This window comes from Alligator mississippiensis, chromosome 1 (assembly GCF_030867095.1).
Source record: "Alligator mississippiensis isolate rAllMis1 chromosome 1, rAllMis1, whole genome shotgun sequence".
NCBI classification, from domain to species: domain Eukaryota; kingdom Metazoa; phylum Chordata; order Crocodylia; family Alligatoridae; genus Alligator; species Alligator mississippiensis.
This window is the reverse complement of record NC_081824.1, coordinates 175,424,427-175,442,831: the sequence shown is the minus strand read 5'-3', so window position 1 is coordinate 175,442,831 and position 18,405 is coordinate 175,424,427. Positions and strand designations below refer to the sequence as shown.

Sequence of the window (18,405 nt, the reverse complement as noted above, 5' to 3'; positions counted from 1 at the left end):
GTACTGGTTGTTGCCTGAGGCTGTTTTTTTCTTCTCTCCCAGCCAGAAGCATTCTACTGGTATTGGGAAAAAGCTGTGGAAAGTTTGTTTTGCCCATGTTAAAAAAAAAATTGGCAGATGATTATTTGAGAAGCTCTGGTGCCCCCATGCTTTGGAGTGGTTGCTTACAAATGCTACTGCCCTGCCAAATTTTGTCTAGGATGCGGTTTTCTCATACGTATGAAAATCTGCCCAACTTGGCCAAGTTGTGTCTTTGAGAAAAAATAGCTCCCACATGCTCAGTAGAAGCATTCTAGAATTTAACAGCTAAATTCCCTAAAGTTTTCATCTTCACTGGCCATGTGCCAGCAGGGTTCATCGTGACTGTTCCTGTAATTCCTGCTGTGACTGCCCTAGCCTAGGGGCTAGGCACTGAAACTGAGAGATGGTAACCTGCTTTTCTTATCCTGTCTATGACCAGTGACCACCCCATGGCAAGGTCTTGGCAACATGAAGAAGAAAGCTGCTGAATGTGAATGTCAGGGTGGGGAATAGATGGGGGCAGATAAGTGTGTGCTGGACAGGAAGAGTAGATTGAGACAAGCATGCTGAGGGGGTAGCTAGGACTTCTGTAAACTGTTGGTGGGAGAAGGGAGCCAGCTTTCACTGGAAACTGTAAGGTGTGACTGGACACTGGGACAAGCTTTGCAATAAACATGGGACAGAGGACTGCTAGGTTGGGATAAGATGTTGATGAGGGAAAATGGATCTCATGGAGTGGGAAATGTGGAGACTAAGGCCATCTGGGCAAGGGTTTGGGACAGGAGACATTGAGGACCTTGTCACACGGTAACTTTAGGTGGCTTCTGGAGCTTTTAATACCTGGCTTGGCTGCATGTTAACACCTTTTAAGTTGCTTAAAGCACTTGTTATTCATTTTAAAATTCTGCCACTCAAGGGCAGGATTATCTCCAGTCTGCCAAATTTTGCCCCTGTTGCATTAAGGTGTGGCCACTTCAGACAGCTATTCTGCCCAAGTTGAAGTCCTTCAGCATCCGCGAACACAGTGGCCACTGCTGAGTCATGGATCAGGCCCTTCAGAGCTCAGGTCTGGGCAGCGAGGAGCTTTCTCTGGGGCTCTGCCAGGCAGAGTTGTGCGAGGCCTAGGGCTGCGACCTCCCTGGGGTTCTCTGCACTGAGAGTGGGGCTGTTGGGCTGAAGTCCGGCTCTCAGTGCAGAGCTGCCACAGCTCAACAAGACCAGGTTGCTTTGCTGGGGGCTGTCTGGTTTCATCAAGCTGTGGCAGCTCTGTGCTGAGAGCAGGGATGCCAGGGCTTAAGCCCGACAGCCCTGCTCTCATCACAAAGCCGCTGTCGGTTTCAGTGAGACCAGAGAGCACCAGGGAAGCTGCTTCCCTTAGTCTCTTGGGTCTCACTGCAGCTGACACGGTGATGGGCCTGCTCTTTGCCCAGCAGAAGCAGTGAGCTGGCCCTTCCCTCAGCTCCTAGCCCTGCCTCTGGTCACCAGGCCTCTAGTGGCAAATCACAGCTGTGCAGGTGAAGACCAGCCAGAGAAGGATTTTCACCTTAAAACATAACTGCTCCACTGAGCAGAACAACGCTAAGCTGATTAACGTTTGTATAGCTTTCAGCGTTAGATGTAACAAGGCCCTGAGTCTAGGTGAGGTGCTCAAGGAGGGGAGATTAGAAACCAGGGGGAAATGACAGATGTGGGGTGGGATAATGTGGGCTGAATTTGGGAGGGGGAGAATAGGGGAACAGACAAGGAATTAAGAAGGAAATGAAAATGCCTGAGCAAAAACTGGAGAGGAGAGAGAAGTGGAAATGGGAATGACTTGGCAAGCAAACTGGGAGTATGTAGTGGAATTTGGACAGGTACTTACAAGGATTGATATTAGGCATGTCTGGGCAAGGAGACTGGCATGGGGATGAGAATCCTAAAGAATGGAAAATTGGACTGGAAGAAGGAGCCAGGAGCAAGGAAGAGAGAAACCTGGGACAGGGGAAGTTTGAAGAGGACAGGACAGAATTGAGCTTGTGAGGAGTGGGCAAAATAGTCTGTTCATAAGAACACTGCCCTCCAGAGCTGGGAACGGATCCCAGCCTGCCTGTGTCTTGCTATTCTTCTGTTGTCAGTAAATATCAGTATCACCCACTAGCAAAGTATTCCCTCATCTTCTAGTGATGAATGCACGTGGAAGATGACAGTTTAATATCACTATCAGCTCCTTGAAGATTTTTTTGTTTAATCATTTTTTAACACTTCTTGAAACTTATCCTGTACTCCTAAAAGCAGAAGGATGAAAGTTAAGTCAGGGAAAATCATGATAGAATTAGTAAAACATTTAACTTTCCTGTAAAAGGAGAACAGGTTTATTAATTGTTGTGTATTGGTAAGTAATTTGCATATGGGGGGGCAGTCAGTTGGTGTGGCTAAAATATTAGCCACAGCAACTGAGAGTTTTGGGTTCCAATCAATGGCTTGTGAATACGAGTAATTTGGACAATTTATTTTCATTCTTTTGCAGTAAAGACCTTATTTAATCCTGCTCCAGCCCAGGCTGACCTACATCCACAATTTTACACTCTTTCTGACATCTTCTGCTGCAATGAAACTGAGGTAATGTTCTCATGATCTATCAGAGGATGACATGGTCATTAAAACTTCAAAGGGATTTTGTCCCCAGAAATACACCGGGGAAGGGATAGAGCCATGTCCTTGTTACTGGGCTTCTGGAGGTAGAAAGCAGGCCCCCTTGGGCTAGTAAGAAAGAAGAAATACTTTGTATCCCATTCAGATGACCCCTCTAGATGGCACTTGAAATAGAATTAATAGGTTCCAGAGAGAGCTGTGTTCTGCCCTCCTGGGGAGGGGATGAGTGAATAAAAGATCCATAAAAGGACACTTCTAAGATGTTTGCTCTAAATAATATGATACATATTAAAATAGCCCCACATTCCTGGCTCTGTGCTTCCTCTAGATGATTAGTGAGAATAACCTTAGCTTATAGAGTTGTGGCAGTTTCAAACTGCCTTGCCAGCAGGCAGTGTGCAGGCTGCATCTGAGGTGATATAGCAGCTTGGTATGCCCTGACCCATCAGTTATTTTCTGACTGCATATAAATGGGGGGTGTCTGTGGATTGCTGCCTCTTGCATACAACACTCAATCTCTGTTTTTTCCAGTTGTAGTTCAGTAGTTTCAAAATTTTCTCTCCTTTTTCCATCTACTTCCTACCACTGTCAGTATTTTATTTCTCCAAAAACACGTGATTTGGAGTCAGAAAGAAATAATTTGGGCTCATGTCTCATGAGGCTCTTGTTTGATTTTCCTGTTGTTTTTTGCTGTTAGTTGCTATGTTTTCCTCCTCCTTTTTGTAACAGTTATGTGTGAGAAGCAGCCCAGTGGGTAAAAGCCATACACTGTGTGGTTGGAAGTTGTCCCTGCTGGACGTGACTTCTGTTTGAGATGTGTTGGGCATTAGGGAAAGCTATGACTCAGCTGGCTGTGGGATGTCTATACCAATGCAAGTGCCTGCAGGTTGCCAGGATAATAATCACTTCAAAACTCAATTAGTCTCTTCTGAAACTTTGTGCTAAAACCAATTACAAGCTTGCCTCAGAGGACCCACTACACATGTCTTCTAGTGCTTCAAGAGTCTAAATGACCTCAACTGGACATCAGAGCTGTGTGTTAGGAAAACCTCTTCCAGTGGCTCAAGGTAGACCTCACCACAGCATTTAGACATCAACAGAGTTATTGGCTATTTCTTACAAGATCAGAGTCATTGCATTTCACTAAGACTATGGATGCTGATGTTTCCAGCACAATTGAAAGTGATATCTCTTGTGACTTGTATCTAGCAGCCATCACAAAGCAACTGTAAAAGGTAGTAGGAGCCATGATGAGGGAATGTTCATTCCTATCTAGGAAATTAGTGTTATAGAAATCTAGAGTTCTCTGCCTGCTTTTACAAAACTTTCAGGCCTGGTCTTTGCTTTAGGTCACTATTCTAGGAATGGTGCTACAGGTCTCCTTTTTGAGCAGGAAGCACCCTTATTCCCTTGCCCCTGTAGTAAATGTTATGCCGGGAGGTTCTGTTGTTGTTGGGTTTTCCAATGTTGGTATTTATTTGTTTGTCAGAGGCAAACTCATTTTTTGTTACTAGTTTAGACCTGGTTTTCTTCTCTCATTGCTCCTTCCAACAAGTATGCTAAAATTTGTAGTTGCCATTTCTTGCTGCCAGATAGTTTTGTTTTGTTTTTTTTATAGAGGCTTTCCTTAAGATTTTTTAACCTGCTGGAGTCAGGGTATATTATTACCACTGTGTGGTGAAAAGAAAATTAGTTCCTTTCTGAGAACAAGAAGTGCCGCTGTATAATTATAATAGATCCCCACTCACTCACCCACCTTCCCTGCAGAGGTACGGGTACAATTTACGTTCTTTATACTTTTTAGTGTTAGCTTAAAAAATAACCATCAGTGGGAGACAGAAGGGCTTATTCTTATACCCTATCAAACAGAAGAATATGCCCTCTGCTGTTTAGGAGGTCTGTCCACTGTAAAAGACTAAATCTACTGCCAGAGACTTGTTTAGGAGCCCAGACCCAATAGTGGTATTCTAAATATATGACCTGCTAAGAACAAGAATTACAGCTAATCATTTTGTTTGTAATTTATTATTTATATTAGCAACCTTCTGCACTTTCAAATATAATCCATTTCCTTACCAGAATCATGATAATTGACAATATCTTTTTTTGTCTTGTCTCTGCATACTGATTTTAGAATTTATTTTCAGGGAATAGCTTCTTATCATAGTTAACTTATTTTTGTTAAGAAAATGGGAGCAGGGAAGCATTTGTTTTCCCTATGTCAGAAGTTTAAAAGGTATTTTATTTTAATATCTTTTAGCAAATGTTGTCTTTCCAGGCACCATCTGTTTTCAGTTTCCTTTCAGGACTACTTTAAATTTTGAATTGTTTTAATATATGCATTTGCAAGTTTTAATATAAAGAACTATACTCATACACTTACATAAGGGCCATTGGTCATTAATGTAAATTCTTTTTAAAGGTGGCATTGGCATATCTCAGTTACTACAAATTCTGCACCATAAATGTTGTAACTGAAATACAGTGGCTTAAATGACAGTCTCTGTTATGCCAGTTTAAACCCAAAGGCATAGGGCAGCTTTGTGGCCTGAGTAGCAGCAGCACACAGGGCAGTGCCAGCTGCTGCACTTCTGGTGGCGATTGCATAGCTAGCTGCAGTAGTAGCTAGTTTTGCACTGCCCCACTCCCCAACCAAGGCAGTGCCCAGGACTGCTGCCCAGTTCACCCCCATTAATTACGCTACTGTTTAGATCTGTTGAATTCAGTGGAGTTAAACACTGGTGTAATTAAGAAAAACATGACTCTTATAAATTCCTTTGCTGAGCTCTGTGCAAATGATATATCAGTAATAACAAATGCTTAGCATCAGTGCAAAGCTCAACTCAGCCAGTGTCAGTATAGGCAGTGTATATACAGGAAACCCTCACTAGTCGCAGGTTCAACATTTGCGGTTTCAAATATTTGCAAATGCCAAACCCGCTTCTTAAATACACTTAAAGGAGCTCCTTGGGAACTCTTTGCTTGCCGCCGCTGTGCTCCCGCCACTGCCAGAGCAGCCGTGCCTCCCCCCAGCCGCTGGGGGCACTGAGTTCATGAACACAGATGGCATTCATGAATGCAGTGGCTTATTCGCAGATTTCTCCATTTGTGGGGGATACGAGAACGTATCCCCCGCAAATGGCAAGGGTCGCCTATACTGTAGTTCAGTATACATTGGGCATATCTACACATGGTCATTGAATGCAGATTAGCCCAATTTCAGCTGCATTAAGGCCACATATCTACACGTATACACCCTTAATGCGGTTTAAAAATGGCAATTTTAGGCTATATGAGTGTAGCAGGGAACCCTAGCCCAGTTACTAGGAGACAAGGCAGCTTCTTTAAGACCAGAGTCTTTAGAAACACCAAGTACTAGAAGGGTAGGGGTTAAAAGCCCAACCACACAGGCCAGTCAGCTGACTGGAAGGAGATAGGCCTCTGGGCACATATAAGCCCCAAGGCTGAGGCTGGCAGGAATTAGTCCTCTGGCAGCAGCCAGGAGGGAAGGAGCTCGAGCAGAGATGTTCTGTGGAGATGTTTGGTTGCAAGGTTTTGCTGCCCATATGGATTATTAGGCCTGTAGAAGCCCTGAAGGTATTTAGGGCTGGGAAGGCCCTCAGTGCTAAGGGGGAAGTTTAGGGGTGTTTTTAGAGACAAAGTGAGAGTTAGATTGTTATGTTATGTTATGTTATGTTATGTTATGTGCCAAGGGCTTGGTTTTTTGTTGTTGTATTTTAATCCAGTGGACTGGGATAAGGCAAATTGGGGAGAAGGAAGCCTCACAGGAGCACACTGCGGTGTATACCACAGCGCCGGGGAGGGCACAGAGATAGGGCTACACAGAGCTTGACGCCAGGGAGGGTGCAGAGATAGGACTATAGAGAGCTCTATGCCGGAGAGGGTGTAGAGATAGGGATTAAGAGAGCCCAACGTTAGAGAGGGACAAGAGGGCGTGCATGGCCAAATCGGAATTAAAGGTGATATTCTTTACATACCATCTGCGAGGCATGGGCTACTGTGTAGGGGAGGCTCGGAGTGGTGAATAGTGACACCTGGTGTCAGGGTAGTAAATGGGCAGCCTCCTGCCTGGGTAACATCATACTTATTTTTCCATCAAGGCATGGTCATGGCAGGAAAGAAAAGTGGGTGGTTAGCCCAGAAACAGAGGATCGGGACAACATTGGACAGGCCCGGGGATGGCCCCTTGTCACAGTGAGCCTAAATTTCATATCTACACAAACCAAGTTTCAAATTTAAGTGGGATTATTTAGTACAGATTATCACATGTGTAGATGCATTACTCCACATTAACACAGGGAATTTAGTCCTGGGTCTTCCCAGCCACTAGGGGGCTGGACTGAACGCCTCTCCTCCCACAGGGCTGGGCTGCTCTGTATATAGTTTGCCACTTACAAGTGGATTTTTTTACTGTTGGTGGGTGGGGAAGGTGGTGGAGGGTTACTGTTTGTTGAGCGGGGAGGGGAGAGGGATGGGGATGGATGTTATGAGAGTAATAAAGTTTTTTTTGTTTCAACCATATGCGTGTCCTGAGAGTGGTGCCAGGGGCGGGCAGGGGGTAGGAGTAGGGTTGCCAACCCCCTGGGATTGCCCTGGAGTCTCCAGGAATTAGATATAGTTTCCAGGAGACTGCTGAGAGTTACCTGGGAGATAAATGATACGAAATTCATTAAAATAAATATTAAATGTTGAATCCAATTTATACGGTAGTCCAGTGGGTTTTTAAAATGTAACAGTAATGTACATTTGCATTTCTGAGTACAGTACAGTAGATCAGTCATAATGTAATTACATCATGTGATGAAACCTCCCAGAATAGATTCAGAGTTGGCAACCATAGGTAGGGTGTGGGCGGCAGGATAGGCAGGCTGGAACAGGGAGTTCAGGATGGTGTATGGCTCTCCTGGGGCCTGGGCAGCGGGGAGGTGCTTGCTGGGGCCAGCAGGGCCAGCACCATGGCCACCAGGAGCATGGGGCACTGGTCATTGCTGGCAGAGGCCGGGCTGGAGCAGCAGGGTGCTGGGGATCACTGGCAGGGGCAGGGGCAGCTCTGGCACAGGGAGAATACCACTATTGGGTCTGGGCAAGAAGGGTGCTGCCGTGTGCTGCCCCTGTGCTGGACTCACGGCTCATGGGCAGGGAAGGGGCTAGCCAGGGATCAGAGGGCAGGGGTGTGTCTCCAAGATGGCTGCCAAATGCTGGCATCTGGCTCTAGCTTCAGCATGGCTGTCAAGTGCTGGCAACCATGTGTCTAGAATTTGGAGCGCCCTACGGTGGCCACAGGGGAACATGACAGGGTTGAAGCGACCTGAGACTAAAGTTAGTCCCAAGTTCCACCACGTTTAGACACCTGCTGAAACCTGCTTAATCCACATTAGTTTAATGCACATTAAATTTAAACCATCTTAAATTCATGTGTAGGTGTGCCCATTGTGTTATATCCAAAAGAACTGTATTTAAAGACTGTTAAGACTGCAAACTCTTGTACTCAGAAGTTAGAAAATGCCCAAATTAAGATAGCCTGTTTTGTGCATATGCATTATGATTCAGACTTTTAATTATATGATTACATGCTGTTTTTTGGATAGGATTCCTTCCTCATTCAGTGAATAGGAAGTCATCCAGTAGTTCATATATTCCTTATTGAATATATGGCATTAGGGCACTAGAGCTTCTCAACAAAATAGTTGGAAGGATTTAATGTGTGAAAAAACAAATCTTCCTCTAGCCTCATTCTCAGCAGTAGTCAAACCATTTTAGTTGAAACTTTCCAAAAAATTAAGCCTGACACCTGGGCATGGAAAATTCTAGCCCAAATGTTTAAATTTTAGCAATGTTATAAGAAACTTAAAACAGGGTTTTATAATGAGAAAGCATAAGGCAACTGTAACTGTAGGTGCCACTCCAAGGTACACTTGTAATATAGTAATGGCTTAATGTGAAAGAAACTCCTTTAAAGAAAAAGAGAAATGAATCCTTATCCTGCAAACTGGAAATATTGCATTTTTTCTTCATCATCATACCTTTCTTCCTGGCAGCCTTGGCAGCCGTCAGTCTTGTGTTTCTTCTATGAAAAGTCTTAGGAAAAACATTTGTGTTCTTTCAAATAATCTAGCCTGCTCCCTGCTCTGTAGAAGCAGTACAGGTGTACCTTCCCCATCTCTCTTCTCCCCATCACCACTGTGTTCAGTGAATACGTTGCCTGCAACCTTTATCTTAAGTTCCTCTCTTCCAGTTCCATCCTTGGTCCTCTGCAACCTAGTTCTCACTTTCTCCACTCCAGTGAAACTGCTGTCTCTAAGTCTTGAACTGGCCTCTTCCCAGGGCTTGTATTCTACCCCCCTCTGCCTTGAAGGGCCTTCTTCCTTAGTTTGGGGCTCTTAGGTGCTACCACAATACAAATGATAATATTAAAAAGTTTCCCTTACTGTGGCCATAGCAGACTTCATCTCATAGAAAAACTGGCCAACTGTGGCCTCGGCTACATCACGGTCTGCTGGCTGGGGAATTGGCTCTGAGGTCAGACCCAGAAGTCAATCATCGTGGTACACCGTGACCACTGGGGTCCCCCAAGGCTCCGTCCTTGGGCCTAAACTCCTCAACATCTTCATTAATGATGTGGACATTGGTATCAGAAGTGAATTGGCCAAGTTTGCTGATGACACCAAACTTTGGTGTAAAGCGTCTACACCTGAGGACAGGATGGTGATCCAGGCCGACCTTGACAGGCTCAGAAAATGGGCGGATGAAAACCTGATGGCATTCAACACCGAAAAATGCAAGGTACCCCACCTTGGGAAGAAAATCCCTCAGCATGCTTACAGGCTCGGCAGTGCTACACTTGCTAGCACCACGGCCCAAAGGGACTTGGGGGTCGTGATTGACCACAAGATGAATATGAGCCACCAATGTGATGTTTCAGCTGGTAAAGTCAGCAAAATGCTGGCTTGCATCTATAGATGCTTCTCAAGTAAATTCCGAGATGTCATCCTCCCGCTGTACTTGGCCTTGGTGAGGCTGCAGCTAGAGTACTGCATCCAATTTTGGGCTCCGCAATTTAAAAAGGATGTGGAGAAGCTTGAGAGAGTGCAGAGGAGAGCCACGCGCATGATCAGAGGTCAGGAAAACAGATCTTATGACGACAGGCTGAGAGCTGTGGGGCTCTTTAGCTTGGAAAAGTGCAGGCTCAGGGGGGAACTGGTGGCTGCCTACAAGTATATAAGGGGTGTACACGAAAATCTGGGGGAACACCTGTTCACCAGAGCGCCCCAAGGGATGACAAGGTCAAACCGTCACAAACTCTTCCAAAACCGTTTTAGGCTGGGCATAAGGAAGAACTTCTTTCCTGTCTGAGCCCCCAAGGCCTGGAACAGACTGCTGCCAGAAGTGGTGCAAGCACCTACTCTGGACTCCTTTAAGAGACATTTGGACGTTTATCTTGCTGGGATCCTTTGACCCCCACTGACTTCCTGCCCCTGGGGCAGGGGACTGGACTCGATGATCTCCCGAGGTCCTTTCCAGCTCTAATGTCTATGAAATCTATGAAATCATCATGGATAGGGCATCCCTGTCCTTCCACAGTAAGAATACTGCGTTTAGCTGCTTACAGATACACAAGAGATTCAATTCAGCAGTTTCCAGGGTATTCTGTTTAACATGGGCACATCTTAGCAGATGTGCCAAATTCAAGGCCAAATTATGTTTGTGATTATTTATATTTTCGAGTCTTTGTGACACAATTGGTCAATTTCCTAATTGTTTGCATTCACCAATATGTATCTATAGATACTACAGTGCTGTGATTTATGACTAGATATTAATCTCATGTTTGTAAACACAGGATTCTGATAGCTGCAGGAAGGATAAGCAGCCAATGACATTATAATAGCTACCATTCAGTGATGAGCTGTATTACAACTCGCGTAGCTACAGACATATAGATAATATAGTTCATGCTTAACTGAATGGAGTAACAAGCCAGGCACATCCTCTTGTTTACTTTCAGGTAGGGGTAATTAGCCTTGTTAGTCTGAAGGCAGAGTATACAATATACTCTGCTCAATGCTGTCCTTTCACAGCATCTGATGAAGCAAACTTCAGTTCACAAAAGCTTGTGCTGTAAGCCAGTGCTTCTCAAAGTGGTGGTCCATGGACCGCTGCTGGTCCGCAAGCCACCAGTCTCCGATCCACAGCGAGTTGCCAGGAAAGAAAGAAATATATTCGCCGGTCCGCAGCAAGTTGCCAGGAAAGAAAGAAATATATTTTCAGAAGCATAACATTGATATGTCATAGCGCCACAGTTCATACGTTCCAACACTTCAGGTGACGTCACGTCGTGTGAGGTGAGGAAAGAGAAAGAAACAGCTGGTTGCACATTTGTGTAGCGCTGTTACATGCAGTTGCTGCTACCGGCTGAACCGGGCACCGGTCCCTGGCCCACTGGAAAAAAAATTGCTGGTCCGCCACATCAGATAGTTTGAGAAGTACTGCTCTAAGCAGAGGTGGACCCAGTGGAGATTACAGTGGTGTAGTTGCATCCTGCACTTTTGATTCCAGTCTACCAAAATTTAAAATCAACTCACTGACAGTGGCAGGAGCATTTCAGTGGCAGAAGCATTTCAGCAGTGAGGGAGTCACTTGACTTCCTGACTCATAATCTACCAGATTCCCTTTAAACTCTTTACTCCACAGGTGTTAACCAACTTCCATCCTTTTTAATAGTCTTACTGTTCCACTACTCAAGCTAACCCTTTTTCTGCAATTCTGCTATCTGTTAGCTCTTTCTGGTAATGCAGCTCCTATTTCACAGCCCTACAGACTGTTTTTAATTCCAACTAAAGTCTTTAACTAAGGTGCAGAAATGTTAATTCAGGTGACGAGGAGCTCAGGTGTGGAAATAACTTCCAGTGAAGTATTGGATGCACTGTTAGGATGCTCAAGAAAGCTTGATTTTGTTTTATGAATCTGAAAATTTCTATCAGACAAATGAAGCAACACCTGTTAATTATTTTTGTGTAGGTTGTTTATATATAATATATGATATACAAGGTTAGCCACATTCCTATAGTTATATTTGTTTTTGCTTCAATCTTAAACTAAATTTGACTCGTAATACAATGTAAAATATGCTGTGCAAGTAAATCATAGAATCACAGAAAATGAGGTTTGGAAGGGACCTCAGGAGGTCATCTAGTCCAACCCCCTGCTTCAGGCAGGACCATCCCTAATTAGGTCATTCCAGCTAAGGCTTTGTCTAGCTGGGTCTTAAACACTTCCAAGGATGGAGAGTCCACAGTCTCTCTGGGTAACCTGTTTCAGTGTTTTCCCCACTAGTGAGAAAATTCTTCCTAATATCTAACCTAAACTTCCCCTGCTGTAACTTGAGACTGTTCCTCCTTGTTCTGTCGTCTGTCACCAATGAGAACAGTCTAGATCCATCCTATTTCAACCCCCCCTTAAGGTAGTTGAAGGCTGTTATTAAATCCCCTCTCAGTCTTCTCTTCTCTAGGCTAAATAAGCACAGTTCCCTCAGGCTCTCCTCATAATAATATAGCCCGAGGCCTCTAGCATATCAGTAAAGCGTCCATTTGTTTTTAACTGGAGAAAAATGTGTTTTGTTACATGTGATGATGCACCACCCCACCTGCTCTGAGAGTTGCTCTAATTAAAGCACCAGAGCATCTCATGTATTAGCATACCTGTGAAATGAGTTTTAGTTAAAGCACCCTCGCTGCCATTTTGAAGCACAGGGATGCTGACACAATGGATGCAGAGGCTGGCTGGAACACAATAGTTACCACGCTCCAGCAAACTTGATTAATTGAGTCTTCTCTGACGCGCTGTAATTACAGCATGTTGGAGCAGCCTCCCAGCTTGTATACAGGCACCCTTGAAGATGCCAGGTATAGTTGCAGACTTTGCCATGTGATGTCATATCCCAAGCATGTGTGTATTAAATATGACTTCACACTTTATAGTTAAACATTTGTTTAAACACCTGGTATTAATGCAGCTACGTTCAGTATCTGATATAACAGCACATCTTGTACTGTATCACGGCTCGGCAGCATTTTTGGGCAGTGCCAACAAAACCCACAGCCTTGACTTGTAAGATATTGACGTGCCAGGGGCAGATGGCAGGGGACCCACAAGGGGCCCGATCCTTGTTCTGGCAGTGCAGCTCTGGCCCCTTCCCCACCCTCCATCCCAAGGCACGCATGCACCCACCGCCAGCAATGAGTCAGGCCAGGGCTCCACAGACCCTGTTGCAGCTGCTTGCAGTCTCCTGGCTGCCTGCCACAGCTGGCCTGGGCTCTGGACAGGCCCCTGCCACCCACCACGGAGTCTGGGCTGCTCGCAGCAGGAAGTGGGGAGGCTGCAAGCAGCTGCATCGGGGTCCGCAGAGCCCTGGCCTAGCTTGTTGCTGGCAGCGGATACGTGTGCCGTGGGGCAGACAGCAGGGAAGGGGCCAAGGCTTTGCTACCATAACAAGGATTGGGCTCCTCCCAGCTCCCCCACCATCCATCATGAGATACGCGCGCCAAGGAAAATGTCTTCACATGCCACGCTCTGGCACACGTGCCAGGGGGTGCCAACCCCTCTTCTATATGGATTCAGGTGCTAAAAAGAACCAGACAAAATTATGCTATCAGTACATTGTCTATCATTAGTTTGTCCAGAAGGCCCTTCACAAGCTGTTCTTTTTACTCTTGCTTGTTTCACTGATAAATATTTTTTATGTCTGACAAGACTTTCTTTTTATGTGGCTCATGAACAAAATACTCAGAACAAATCTTGTAAAGTTATCAGCTCTTTCTTTGCTTAGCTTGTAGTTCAGCTTTATCTTTTCCCAGAAAGTTCAAGCTTGTTGAAACTGGCATGTTAATTTTCTGTACACCAGATGTAACATAGCCTAATCCCTGAGGTTTGTGCAGGAATGTGCTAGTTCTCTGTTCTCCTAATTCTTCTAATAAAAGAAATGCAGAATACATGTATCAAGTTTCACCTTTGGGAAGAAAAGAGGTGGCTCTTTTCAATCTTTTTTAAATGTTGAGGAAAGGACAAACACATACAGGTGTACTTCCTCAGGACTGAGACTTTCTTTGTCACAAATTTGTACAGTGCCTAACCACAATGTGGTTCTGGCCTCTAACACACTGTGACAAATTACAGCCATACTTGTGTGTTGCTGTTGCTGCATAGCTTTCAGGAACAGGTACCAACATATTTCACACCTCTGAGATTCAAATTTGACTGGAAAATTATGGAGATCTAGAGTTCTCGTCTAATAAGGGCCATTTAAAAGCCAATTTGGAAGAAACACCAGACTTGTCTAAAGGTTAGGGCAAAAGGCTAATCAGGACTCTGGAGTTCTGATTCCGGCCTTGCTAGTGACTTGTGTTACACTGGAAGTATCACCCAAAATCATTGTGGGTCTTCCTTTCCCCTTCTGTAAAATGGGCGTAAGAATGCTGACCTAGCTGGCAGAGATCCAGCAAAGATTAATTAATTAATGGTTGCAGTAGGCCCTGGGGGAAATGAAGAGAACTACATCAACAAATTCTTTTTATTATAAGAGGGGAAGACCTACAAAAAAAACCTGAAATGAGAAATAAAAATCATGATAGTTGTACAGTTATGCAGAAGAAAACAATGGGATAATATATTATTGCCAGTTAGTGGAAGCTAGATACCTAGAGCTTTATCTGACCTGGCACTTGCCAAGGTAGCCAGGAAGCTACTGCTGCCTTTTTACTTAGAGAGCATGGCTTGCTCACTGTAATGTTAAGTTGGATTCATACTTCATTCTAAAGCCCACTTATCAGTTGCTTCTGACTTTGAAATTTTCCATTTTTAGTTTAAAATAAAAGTTATAGGGGAGGGGTTGCAGAAAGAGCTTTAGGCAGCTCAGTGTAGCCTTTTTTATTCAAGCATAAGAAGCATTTTTACCTGCATGTTCTGATTAGGAATTTTGACATTTGAAACAAATGAAGCCACAAACATCTTGCTTGTCTTTTTGGCCTGATTGTACAGTTTGTTACTCACACAGGCAGTCTCTCTGACTTCAGTAGGACAAGTTGTGTTTGTGAGAATTCATACAATCAAGCCATAGTTCCTCTTTGAACAAAATTTGGTCCATTAGGTTTTGAATATTTAAGGCTGACACATGTATCTGGAACTGGGACAGATGCACAGACCAGATTTTCAGTGGATATTAATCTGCATAAGTCTGTCATTATTTATTATTTGTTTTGAAGTAATGCTCATGAGCCCAGTTTTAGGCTAGGGACCTTTGGAGCTATCTGCTGTATAAACAGAGAAAGAAGGAAAAGATGGTGTTTACCCCCAAAAAGTTTACCTTCTTTCTTACCATGTCACTTTTTACTAGCTGAAGATCTAGCCCTGGAAATTCCTGTATGCAAGGCCAGATCCTCAGAGACGGTGCAAAAAAAATGTCATGGGTAGGGAATCTTGGCAGAGGCCAGGGAGACATAAAGATTTACTAAGGTTTGGGAGGTAGAGAGCTGATTTGTTCTGGGTCCCTTAGGTTACAAGTTAAATAGTTTAAATTTTTTATTTCCCCCTTTCAAAACAGATCAAATTATGGGAAGCCCATAACCAAAATGTTATATTCAATGTAATGTCACATTTGGGCACTAAGCACATAGGTATCCACTCCCACCCCCAACATTATTTAAAATCAAGTACAGTAAAAGCTGTGTTATTGGGCACTTTACTATCCAGAATGCTCTATTACTCAGTGTCTGTCCCACTGTGGCACTTCCAGTTTCACCGCTGCAAGCAAAATCCCACTTTTTCCTCGTGGACCACGGCCTGGGGCAAAGCAGCTTGCGTGGGGCTCCTCTCCCTCTCCCCCAGCACACTGACACTAGAGAGTGAAGGCCCACACCGGATGCAGTGGGAGGGGCAGCAGCCCCACCTGGCAAAGACACCTCCAACCCACCGGGCTGGAGATAAGTATAACTCTCAGATAACTGGCATATTTGATTAACCGGCACCACCCATTCCCCATGGATGCCGGATAACGGAGCTTTTACTGTATTTCCATTTGAATCTGCCTCCTGATATTTATGCTTTGAAATATGACCCATTCTTGACTTCATATTTGACTCATAATACAATGTAGAAAATGCTGTGCAAGTAAATCAAAGAACAGGGGCAGGCAAAATATGGCTTGTGGGCTGGATCCAGCCTGCCAGGCCATTCTGTGCAGCCCGTGGGGCCCCTAAAAATGTAGAAAATAGTATATTTATCTGCTCCTGGCTGCCTGTCAAAGATGACAGGAAATAGGGGCAGTAGCAAACAGGGGGAGCCAGCAGGACTCAGTAGCAAGGCTACCCATGCAGCCCTTGACACCTCACTTAAACTCGGTAAGCAGCCCTCCACCCGAAATATTTGCCCACCCCTGGACATAGAATCATAGAAAATTAGGGTTGGAAGGGACCTCAGGAGGTCATCTAGTCCAACCGCCTGCTCAAAGCAGGACCATACCCAACTAGATTATTTCAGCCAGGGCTTTGTTGAGCCAGGCCTTAAAAACCTTCAAGGATGGAGATTCCACCACCTCTCTAGGGAACCTGTTCCAGTGCTTCACCACCCTCCTAGTGAGAGAGAGATTTTCCTGATATCCAACTTAAAACTCCCTTGCTGCAACTTGAGACTATTGCTCCTTGTTCTGTCATCACTGAGAACAGTCTAGCTCCACCCTCTCTGTAACCACCCTTCAGGTGGTTAAAGGCTGCTATCTAATCCCCCCTCAGTCTTCACTTCTGTAGAAAAAATAAATTTAAATAAATAAATGTTTGTGTACAAAGTTAAGCACTTAAAGAACCAAAAATGCAAACATAAGATAGAACATATAACCATAGCCTTCTTTATTTCTGTATTAAGACTGTATTAATTCAGTCACATACTATTTCTCTGAAAGTTTATAGAAAGATACTATCTTTATAGATACTATCACATCCTTGCCCCTTGTAATTTACTTTTTTTTTATTAACATATGCTATATATGTTCATGACTATTGATAAAAATAAATTGTAAGAATACAATAAAATGTACTCCATGAAGTATGATGTGTTTCAGGTAATGTTGGAAATCAAATGAGTTATTTCTCTAATGGGCATTATGTGTATTTTTTCATCAAAATTAAAAATAAATACAAAATGGAGACTTTTTTTGGCCAGCATGGCCATAAGTTTTATAGTGTTTGGTTTTTAATTTTTCTTTCAAACATTAGTTATTTCCTTCAATTGTACTACTGTTTTTTGTTTTGTTTTTTTTAAAGTAAGATTTTATTGGTGTGAGGGACTTCATAACTTGCCACAGTAGATTTATGTTTAAAACCAGTTGACATTTACAGTAATTTCTAATTACTGGCACACAATATCAGTCTGCTTGTTTGCTATTTCTATGGGGGGAAATGGCCCCCAGCTTTTCCAGTGTTTCCTAGTTTCATTATCCTGCTGTACTTGGGTTATAAGACAATAGTAGCAAACATCTGAAGCACTATTTTCATGCAGATGCTCCAGGAAACCTATCTGCTTAAGAGTCTCTTTCAAGAAATATTTTTGTGCAGGTATAATAAACATAATGAATAAAGAAGAAGAAGATAGCACCTATAGTGTTCTGGGAGTGTGCACCCTGGGAATACCTAGTCTCTGCTCCAGACATCTAAGGGCTTTGATCTATTTCACATTATAGTACATAATATGTGCACTAAAATAGATGTATTTTAATAAGTGGTTATCATCTGTGTCTAATGACCCCTCTACTTAGCCACTACTGCTTGACTAGTTCCTTGTAACCATTACAGCAGGACAGGTATAATCTCCACGTTCTTAATTATTGTGTGAAGTGACTTAGTTTATTTGCAGATAATTTTGATTTTAGCTGTAAAGAAAAGCACAGATTTAAGGTTACCCAAATAATCTCCATTCCTCAAGGGTTCTGAGCAATGTGGTGAAATTAACCCACTAAACAGCAAAATATGACACTTTTTCTAAACCCCTCAGCTTTGCTTCATTGCTATCGCAGTGAAAGTCTTCAAGGTATGGCCAAAATGTACTGAGTTGTGAAGAGTTATTACCATACCTTGCCACTACCATGTACAAAATGCATTTATCCAGTAAGAACCAAATCCTGCTTACTGTTATAAAGTCAAACCCCTCCTGAAATCACTGAGTGGTGTGTATCCTTATGCGCCGCAGGATTTGATCTTACACCTATGCTGAAAACTAAACATGAAAAAAAAAATCATGTTAACCATACTGTAAATACTGTGGGGTATAAGAGGAGGGTGATTTTCAAGGTTGATGGGGGGAGGTTCAGGGACCAGTCTGGAGCAGAGACCCAGAGACTGCCTGAAGGAGACGTGGGGAAGAAAAAAGTCCCAGGGTAATATTTAGGGATCTGAAAATATCTCAAGCTCTTGTTCTCTTTTGGAACCAAGGGACTTGCCATTAGGGCAGGCCAGGACTTCCCCCTACCTCAGCCAACCAGGGAAGGCTTGGAGAAGAGTAGTATATAATTTGCCTCTTCTCTCATACTTTACTCTCATACTACTAATCCCTCCCCAGCTAGGGAGGAAAAAATGGAATGTGTTTGCCTCTGCCTCCAAAGTTGTTACAGAGCAGTGAAAAGTCCCACCCCAGCGAGAATGTCTGGAGTGGAAAAAGGCATTTAATCAGAGAACCTTTGATGCTAGTTTT

The 18,405-nt window shown here is 43.7% G+C and overlaps 1 protein-coding gene across 2 annotated transcripts in view; it reads left to right on the top strand.

The window, feature by feature from the left end:
• The window catches only part of RBKS (ribokinase), a 94,677-nt gene that overhangs the window by 51,213 nt on the left and 25,059 nt on the right, over positions 1 to 18,405 (top strand). For both annotated transcript variants that reach the window (XM_014598027.3, XM_014598028.3), the window contains one exon: positions 2,528 to 2,619. In XM_014598027.3, coding sequence (XP_014453513.1) covers positions 2,528 to 2,619 — 92 coding nt within the window. The remainder of the gene's footprint in view (positions 1 to 2,527; positions 2,620 to 18,405) is intronic.